The sequence below is a fragment of the Talpa occidentalis genome, unplaced genomic scaffold (assembly GCF_014898055.3).
Source record: "Talpa occidentalis isolate TD23 unplaced genomic scaffold, MPIMG_talOcc4v2.1 talOcc4.1531, whole genome shotgun sequence".
NCBI lineage: Eukaryota > Metazoa > Chordata > Mammalia > Eulipotyphla > Talpidae > Talpa > Talpa occidentalis.
In genome coordinates, this window is record NW_023601579.1 from 9,533 (window position 1) to 18,604 (window position 9,072).

At 63.5% G+C, this 9,072-nt stretch overlaps 1 protein-coding gene across 2 annotated transcripts; it reads left to right on the plus strand.

The window, feature by feature from the left end:
- Positions 1-359: 359 nt before the first annotated feature.
- On the plus strand, positions 360-8,562 carry LOC119246906 (growth/differentiation factor 11-like). 2 transcript variants are annotated; one of them, XM_037513159.1, is made up of 4 exons: positions 360-771; positions 5,294-5,691; positions 6,134-6,515; positions 7,849-8,562. In XM_037513159.1, exons 1-3 carry the CDS (start codon positions 360-362, stop codon positions 6,512-6,514), a joined length of 1,191 nt encoding a protein of 396 aa, XP_037369056.1. In that variant the 3' UTR covers position 6,515; positions 7,849-8,562. The 2 variants fall into 2 exon arrangements, with proteins under 2 accessions (XP_037369056.1, XP_037369057.1); XM_037513160.1 differs by having other exon boundaries at positions 7,852-8,562.
- Positions 8,563-9,072: the final 510 nt, after the last annotated feature.

Below are 9,072 nucleotides of genomic sequence, written 5' to 3' on the forward strand. Positions count from 1 at the left end.
CTTTGACTTTCGCGGCGCTTCCCGCCTCGCCGAGCGCGCGCCCGTCTCCCCACCTCGCCGGCGCCCGCCCTCTCCCGCCGCGGCGCTGCGGCGGCCGCTCTCGCCTCGGATGACAGCGCTGCCTCTTTTGTTGGCTCCGCAGCCAATCGCGGCCGCTGACGACACGGGGGCCGGGGCTATAAAGGGCCCGGCCCGGGCTCGGGCCCCCCCAGCCGCCCGCCCCGGCCGCCGCCCGCCCCGCCCGCGCGCCGCCGCCCCGGCCCCCGCGGCCCCCCCGGGCGGGCCGCCCCCTCGCGCCCTCCCCGCCCCTCCCCCGGGACCCCGGCGTCCCGCCCCAGTCTCCTCCCCTCCCCTCCAGCATGGTGCTCGCGGCCCCGCGGCTGCTGGGCTTCCTGCTCCTCGCCCTGGAGCTGCGGCCCCGGGGGGGGGCGGCCGAGGGCCCCGCGGCGGGCGCCGGGGGGGAGCGCGCGCGCCGGCCGGCCCCGTCCGCGGCGCCCGAGCCCGCCGGCTGCCCCGTGTGCGTGTGGCGGCAGCACAGCCGCGAGCTGCGCCTGGAGAGCATCAAGGCGCAGATCCTGAGCAAACTGCGGCTCAAGGAGGCGCCCAACATCAGCCGCGAGGTGGTGAAGCAGCTGCTGCCCAAGGCGCCGCCGCTGCAGCAGATCCTGGACCTGCACGACTTCCAGGGCGACGCGCTGCAGCCCGAGGACTTCCTGGAGGAGGACGAGTACCACGCCACCACCGAGACGGTCATCAGCATGGCCCAGGAGAGTGAGTGCGGGCCGGGCGCGCGGGGCCGCCCGGGAACTTTGCGGGCGCGCGGAGTTGGGGCTCGCGGGCCGGCGGGGCGAGCGGAGACGTCGCTGGGCGCGCCCGGCGCTCGGGCCGCGCGGAGGGGGCGCTCGGGGGCGCGGGGCGCGCAGAGGGGGCGGCGGTCAGCCCCGAAGGGCCGCGGGGCGAGCGCACGACGGGCCGGGGGCTCCGGACCCCGGGCGTCCCCGCCGCCCGCGGGCCCGGCCCCCGCGCCCCAGCCGGTCCCCCCGCGCGAGCGCGCCCGCCGGGCCGCCCAGGGGCCCCTCCCCTCCCGGGAGCCAGCCCCGGGGCCGGGGACCCGGCCGGGCAGCCCAGCTGGCAGCTTGTCGACCCCCGGCCCCGGTGACACCCGGGGCCCCAGGGCCCCGAAAGCTGTCTTCGGGGCGCAGCCCGAGGTCAGAGGAGCCGGCCCCGCGCGCCGGGCTAAGGGCATCCGTCGGCGCGTCCACTCCGCGCGCCGCCCCGGGCCGGAGGGACGGGAGGACCTGGGAGAAAAAGAAAGAAACCGACGGGGCGGGAGGGGAGCCCGGGCACCCCGGCCCCCGGCCGAGCGGAAGATGAACATGTTCATGGACTGGAGCGGCTTTGAAATTTTATGGCCCGGAAAATCCAGGCCAGTACCCCGCCCCCAAAACTCTCCCCGCGCCCAGTCCTCCCGAGGGTCTGATGACCCCCTCTCCCCTCCCCCACGAGGTCCGCCCTCTCCCCCAACTTGTCCAAGTTGGAGCCCAGACGCGTTCCCATTCCCTGGGGCTTGGCAAGTACCCCCCACACACTCCCTGCGCGCACTGTGAGGTTTTATGGCTCTGAGCAGAAGAGGGGGAGGCTGGTTTATGGGCAAACGGGTCATAAAAAGCCGGGGACGAGGGGCGTCCGGGACCTGCCCCCCGGAGAGGCCGGGCGCCCAGGTGCGCCCGGGAGGGTGAGCGCCTCGTGCAGCGCCGGCGACTGCGCGGCCCCAGCGCAGCCCGGGGGGTCGGGGCTGCGGAAGGGGCGCCCGAGGGCGAGGCACCGACTTGCAGGGGGCGTGCGAGGCCGGGCTCGGGCCGGCCCCCGTTGCCCGCGGAGGGTGGACCGAGGCCGGCCGCGGCGGGGCGGGCGTGCGGGACCGGCTGCGCAGGAATGCTGCGAGTTGCTGGACGGCGGCGACCCGGAGGGGACCGGCGGCCGGGCCCGCGGGCGGAGCGAGAGGACTCCCGAGCGGGAGCTGGCGCTGCGGCTCCCCGCGCCCCTGCGCCCCAGGACCCGCGCCCCGAGGGCGCCCCGAGAGGGGTGCAGGACGGACGGGACCCCGCGCGCGAGGAGTGGAAGCGTGGGGCGGGCTGGCGGGGCGGCAGGGGCGGACGTCAGCGGGGGGGGTTCCACCCCAACTTCGGTCCCTCGCCCCCCACGACTGGGAGCCGAGGAGCCGGGGCTCGGGCCAGGTGCGGCGCGGCCCCTTTAAGAGCCGAGCCGAGCTCCCGAGAGCGGGAGGGGGCGGCGGGGAGCGCGGGGAGGGGAGAGGGGAAGAGGAAAAAGAGACTTTTATAGTCTAATCCCCAGGGACCCGCTTTAATAAGAGACTTGTGCTCGGCTAATCGGGGGAGGCGCGCGTCAGCGGAGAAGCCTCGCGCCCCTCCCCCCGCCCCGCCCCCGCCCGCGGCCGGACCCCCGCCCCCACCCGCCGGCCGCGCCCGCCCCGGCTCCCCCGCCCGCGGCTCCCCCACCCCGGCCTCCATCCCGAGCTCGGCCCCCGGCCCTGCTGGGAGCCGGGCCCAGCCCCCGGCCTCCCGCTCCGCCCGCCCCGAGAGGCCCCGGCCGCGGCCCCACCGCGAGCCCGAGGGGAGCGTGTTTGGGGAGGGGGCGGAGGGGGAGGTGCGAGCAGGGAGGGGGTTGGGCCTCCGCTGAAAACAGTGCAATGACCTCTCCGCAGACCAGCGCCGCCCACTAACCCTGACCTGCCGCCCGCCGCCAACCCGATCCATCCAACACAGATGTGGCCCGGCCCTCCCCGGGGAGCGGGCCTCTGCCGTGTTGGGGACTCTGCAGCCCCTTGTTTTCCCTCCGCGCTCTACCTGCCTCTCCTTTGTTCCTCCCTCTGCACCTTCTCTCCTCTCTCGCCGTCCCACGGGGCTTCGCCAGCTCCCCCTTCAGCGCCCTAACCTCCCCCCGCCCTTTGCGTGCCCCTTCTCCAGCCCCCGAACTTATTTCTTCTCCCCCTACCGTGATCTTGCCCGTTCTCTTCTTTCTCGCCCCCATTTCTTTCTCTTCTAACCTGCCTTCCTCCTGACAGTGTCCTCTCTCACCTCCCTCATCCTCAGCGGTCTCCCCCCTTTCTTGCTCCATTGCTCCACTGTCTCCACATGAGACCCCCTCGGGCAGGGTCGGGACTCTGCCTGAAGGAACCAGGACTTGGAGGGATGGCGCCCTGGGTTCCCCAACTCTAAGCACTGGGTGACTTGGCCACCAGGGGAGTGTGGTTTAGAGCCTAGAAACCAGCAACAAACCAACCCTGATTGAGAAGCAACTGCTTTCAGCGCTTTCTTCAAGGATCCGCACCCCCAGGAAGCAAGGATTACTAGCTGCACCCCTGACGTGGTGATGACACCCTTAGCGAGTAAGGTCAGAAACCGGTTAATGAGGGGTCAGGAAGTGACGAAACCCACTTGAATTGTCATCAAGGAACAATGCTTAGATGCCAGGACCAACTTTCAGAGGTTGGCCCGTGTAATTTAGGATTGCGAGTTCAGGGACGGCCTTCAGCGCGTATATACTGAGAAGCCGGTGCCATGGAGGCACTAAGACTACAATGGTGAGCAAAACAGACACAAGTGTCCACCCTCAAGGAGATTAGTACCCAATTACGCCTAAGACTGGCAGGAAGCTAGAGCAAGCCCCACGTCCAAGAGGAGGCAGAGGCGTGGTAAGCTGTTAGGATGGCTGCGCATGGTAAGCTCTTAGGATGGCTGCTGTGGCGTCACTCCTCTCACCAGCCGCTCCCCTGCCCCCCTGGCTAATCTAATCTCTGAATCTCCACTGCTGAATCCTACCCGGGGGCACTGTCACTGCTGCTCCCGCAGGAGGGTAACTGGCGGGACTCCAGTACCAAGAGCCAAGAGAAAGGAAACTGCAGAGGAACTTCATGCCGCTTGTCCCAAATATACGAAGGTCATAGGCCTTTCCTCCCCGTGTTAACATGAGGGTCCCCGGTCCCCCCGGGGTAGGTGAGGGATTGCTCATGGGAGACAGCTGGTGCTAAGGCCGCCATGGTGATTGTGCAGAACTCCACACCTGGAGTGTCAGCCCAGCGGGGTCTGGGCTTCTGGTCACACTTCCATGGCTCTGGAAGCTTCACTCCCGACTCCTCCTCTATCTAGAGTGAGAATGGATATTCCTGTCCAGCGGAAACATGGTTCAGGGCATTGCCCACTGATTGCACAGGTCAGAAAGGGGAACGGAGAGCAGCTGAAATGGAGGCTAAGGCTAATCATCCTTTAGCCCCAAGAAGGGTCAATTTATGGTCCAGAACAAAGGCAAAGTGCCAAGATACAACTTGGGGATGTTAAACTTTTGTGAGGATTTGCTGGCCCTGGACGGAGAGACCAAAGGGCGCTCGGAGGGGAGCAGGAGCCTGATCAGAGCTGAGCTGCTCAGGTGTCCTTCCGCTCACTGCTTTGGGTAAGTGAGGAAACAGCGTGGAGGTAGCGTGTCCCTCCCTTGACCGCCCAGGCATAAAAACCAGGAGGAGGAAGCAGCTGAGAAAACTTGTTCTCAGGGTCAAGGGACTGGGGAGTCAGATGCACAGGTAGTGTCTGGACAGTTCCCTTCTGCTGCGTGTGTTCTTCGTCGTGGGGATGAGGCAGGAAGCCTCGATCGCGGTTCTGGTTACTTCGTGGCTCCTCTCGGGCCCCTCGGCTAACACGCTCTGAAGCAGTCTGGGGTGTGTGTGTGTTTTGGGGGGTGGCGGGCGTTGTCCCAGGCTCCACCTGACCACCAGACAAAACAGGGCAGACATGGGGCGAGGTGACCTGAGGACAGCAGGTGTGGTCTGATGTTTGACCTCGATGATGGAGCCTCAAAAATTCAGAAAGAGCTGGAGCCCACCTGCTGGGGAAAGTCGCAGGAAAGGAAGGCCGCAGGCAGACTTCCCTCGCCACGCCCGGGAGGCGGGAGTCCAAGCACAAGGACGTGCGGACGGGGTGCGCACTGGTCAGGCCGGGGGAGCGCCGAGGCACTGTTCTGGGGCCCAGTGACAGGCTGGTCACCAAGACAGGCGTGGGCGGGTAAAGAATGAAATCAAGGGGGTGCGAACTGTACGGGGACTATCGCCAGGGTGAAAATGCACGCATTGTGCCAAAATGAAAAATGATGTAAAAAATGTTTAAAATAAAAATAAAGAATTAGAAAACTCGGGCTGAGGACTGCAAACTGCCAGTGCCACGCAGGGCTGCCCCCCCTCCGCACACCCTGGGCTGATCCGTGTCCCCTTCTCTCTCCCCAGCGGACCCTGCGGTGCAGACAGACGGCAGCCCCCTCTGCTGCCACTTCCACTTCAGTCCCAAGGTGATGTTCACAAAGGTGCTGAAAGCCCAGCTGTGGGTGTACCTGCGGCCTGTGCCCCGCCCGGCCACAGTCTACCTGCAGATCTTGCGACTGAAACCCCTCAGTGGGGAGGGGACCGCAGGGGGAGGGGGCGGAGGCCGGCGTCACATCCGCATCCGGTCACTCAAGATCGAGCTGCACTCGCGCTCCGGCCACTGGCAGAGCATCGACTTCAAGCAAGTGCTACACAGCTGGTTCCGCCAGCCACAGAGCAACTGGGGCATCGAGATCAACGCCTTCGACCCCAGCGGCACAGACCTGGCCGTCACCTCCCTGGGGCCGGGAGCGGAGGGGCTGGTGAGCGGGGAGCCCGGGAGGGCGGCAGGCCTGGGCAGCCGGGCTCTGAGGTGGGGTGCTGGAAAAGGTAGAACAGGAATGTAGAGGGGCTTAGGGACCAGCACTGATTTCTGGGGCCAGGAGCCGGTTCTAGAGGACTTGGAGAAGAGGGGGTGGCGGCTATTTATTATTTTCCAGAGAGGGGAGCCAGGCAACAGCTGGAAACTGGATTTGGGGTGAAGAGCCATGGGAACCTAAAAGTGGGCTGTTGCTGAGCTAGGGCCAAGGGCGGAGGAGGGTCAGGTGGCCAGTGGAGGGAGCATTCGGGAAGGACTGGCTAGCTGGTAAGAAAAGGAGGCGTAGGGTGGGCTAAGGCGGGGGCCGTGTCCGATGGCCCCGCCGAGGGGACAGCAGGGACAGCTGTTCGGGGCCCTCTCATCTTCCGCGCTTCTCCTTCCCTCAGCATCCTTTCATGGAGCTGCGAGTCCTGGAGAACACCAAGCGGTCCCGGCGGAACCTGGGCCTGGACTGTGACGAGCACTCCAGCGAGTCCCGCTGCTGCCGCTACCCGCTCACAGTGGACTTCGAGGCTTTTGGCTGGGACTGGATCATCGCGCCCAAACGCTACAAAGCCAACTACTGCTCCGGCCAGTGCGAGTACATGTTCATGCAGAAGTACCCGCACACCCACTTGGTGCAGCAGGCTAACCCGAGAGGCTCTGCGGGGCCCTGCTGTACCCCCACCAAGATGTCCCCAATCAACATGCTCTACTTCAATGACAAGCAGCAGATTATCTACGGCAAGATCCCTGGCATGGTGGTGGATCGCTGTGGCTGCTCCTAAGGTGGGGGACAGAGGATGCTTCCCCCACAGACCCTACCCCTAGACCCCCAGCCTTGACCCCCAGCCCCCAAAAGGCCCTAGAGCTCCCTCCGCCTCTCCCCATGAACATCACACCTTATTCCCTGCCCAAGCAGTGTGCAATACAACAGAGGGAGGCAGGTGGGGGTGAGGGGTGAAGGCTCTGGGGGAAAGGGGAAGGAGGAGGGAGCATGGTCAGGTGGGAAGTTTTTGAGGTATGCAGGTGAGAAGGTCTGGCAAGAAGGCAGAGGGACAGAGACAGGTAGAGCAGAGGGACAGAGACGGGGAAGAAGAGCAACCGCGAGACGGCGAAGGGCTAGAGAGGCACGAGGCCGAGACGAGGCAGAGAGACGAGGAGGAGATGGAAATGGAGTGAGAGGACGCCCCATACCTTCCCTCAGCTGGCAAGGGGACGTGCGTGGTAGGGTGGGGGGAGACCCCCGACTGCCACTCTCAGTAGGCGAGGAAATCGAAAATCCCTTCTTAGCTTCTTCCCTTTCTTCCTGCAGCCGCGGCCAGGGACAGGAGTGAGGGCAGGGAAGTGAGGATTTGTGGATTTTATTTATTTATTTATTGTGACTTTTCATTTTTGGGAATTTGGCTTTACCGCACTCGAAGGGCCCCTGCCCACTGCGCTCCCTTCGCCCCTTCTCTCCCACACCCTGTTCTTCCGCAGTAGCCACCTACGTAAGCACTTGTGTAAAGCCTCCGGGGTCCGAAAGGGAGTAGAGGGCAAGAGGGCCGACCATGGACGTTTCCAACCCATACTCGCCCCCGTTTAACCTTCCTGAGCCCAACGGGTTGAACTGAATTCCAGTGGAGCCACGACAGTCAAGAGGTCGGGCTTAGGAGCTGAGGAGATGGAGCGGCGCGCCCTCGCCCTCCAGTGTCTGCATGAGAGCCACGACACCAAGCCTCGAGCCGACCCTCAGAGTATTCTGTAGCCAGAGGAGTGGCCCACTTATGCCCACATTCCCCCCAGCCAAGAGGGAGACCAAAGAGCCTGTGGAATGCCCCTGCTCCCGGCCTCTCCCTTCAGGTCAATAAAAAGGAGAGTAGCAAGGCCCCAGAGTCACGAGGTCTGGGCAGGGCTAGGAGGGGGCACACAGAGTGGGGAGGAGGCTGAAGGTTAGAGGGCGTCTAAATCCAAATCACTGCACTGGGCCAGGGAATAGAGCCGGCAGACCGCGGGGGAAGGAATTCTGGAGGGGGGACATTTTAGTTCCCCAGCCCCAAAGCTCAGGGTGGAAGGGGGGTGGGAGAACAAGGGAACAGAGTGTCTATAATTATTTTTTATCTTTTATTTTGGAATCTAGCAGTACCTGGCAACAGGGAGGGGACAATACAATGGGGAAAAGCATCTGACAAGGCCAGTTAGAACAGAGGTTGGGAAGGATGGAGACTCCCTGGTTTGGAAGGAGGCAGAGACTGGCTGACTCTCCAAGTCACTAGCTGGGCCTATTTATTCCTCCTAAAATCCTGACCCACCCTCCTCTTGACTCACTGTGCCTCAGTTTCTTCCCCTCGATGGAATGAGAAATAGCAGCACCCGCCACAGCCAAGAGATGAATTCTGAGCACTTACCACGGGCACTTTATGGACATAAAATACCTCTCGCTGTGGGACAGATAACCAGGGCACCAGAGTAGTGGTGAAGAGATGTGAGGCTTAAAGGAGTCACAGGCTTCCGAGTACAAGTTCCCCTCTGCCTCCCAGCTGGACAGTTGTCTGAAGCCAAGGAGCTGAGAATCTCCTGTCCACACCCCATCCACACCTCACCAGCAGACCTCTTGGCTTGAGGCAAGAGCCTAGAGGATGGCAGGAGAGGAGAGGAAAGAACCTTCAGCAACATTATCACTTTAAGTAGAGCCAGCAGTGATGGGTCTGAAGCAAACATTACTGAGCTAAAGCAAAGCCCAGGCTGGAGAGCACTAACCTGGAAGGCTTGTTCTTCCCCAGAACACGGTTCTCCCACGTGGCCTTGCTGGTGGAAGGGGCACAGGTCTGCGGCGCCCTCTTGGGAAGGTGATGGTGAGGCTGTGTGTAGCATCTTACTCTCATTCCCAGACTGAAAGTGAGACGAGGTGTCTCGACAGGAGTGGGCAGGGGCACTCGACTCCCCTCTCCCATGTAGCACCTGTGCCAGCCCCACCTCCTCTGGCCCTGTTCTTCATGCTTCTTTCTGCCCCCATCGTGGAGAACAAGATGTATCTGACCATCAGCATGAGTCACATGTCCTTGATGGAAGGAGAGGAAAAGAGAAGAACGGAAGATGCCTCCTGCAAGGTCAAATGCCCATCTCTCCATCTTGGCAGATGGGGGTTGGCAATAGGCATCAGGTGACTTCCCTCTACCAGTTCTAGAGAGATGGGGCATTAGATTTGGGGGACACTTAGAATATGCTCCTTTAATACCACCAAATAAGACCTTTGTTGGGGGGGGCGGGGGTGTCTTTCTCTTATGAATATAAATCCCAGTTAAAGTTTCATTCCCCTGGGCCTCCCCATCCCTACAGAGGCATGGGATAAAGAGGGGGGGGC

Coding starts and splice junctions, on each gene's coding strand:
- LOC119246906 (XM_037513159.1), top strand. CDS start 360: ATGGTGCTCGCGGCCCCGCGGCTGCTGGGCTTCCTGCTCCTCGCCCTG. Junction 772..5,293: donor CATCAGCATGGCCCAGGAGA/GTGAGTGCGGGC, acceptor CTCTCTCCCCAG/CGGACCCTGCGGTGCAGACA. Junction 5,692..6,133: donor GGCCGGGAGCGGAGGGGCTG/GTGAGCGGGGAG, acceptor TCCTTCCCTCAG/CATCCTTTCATGGAGCTGCG.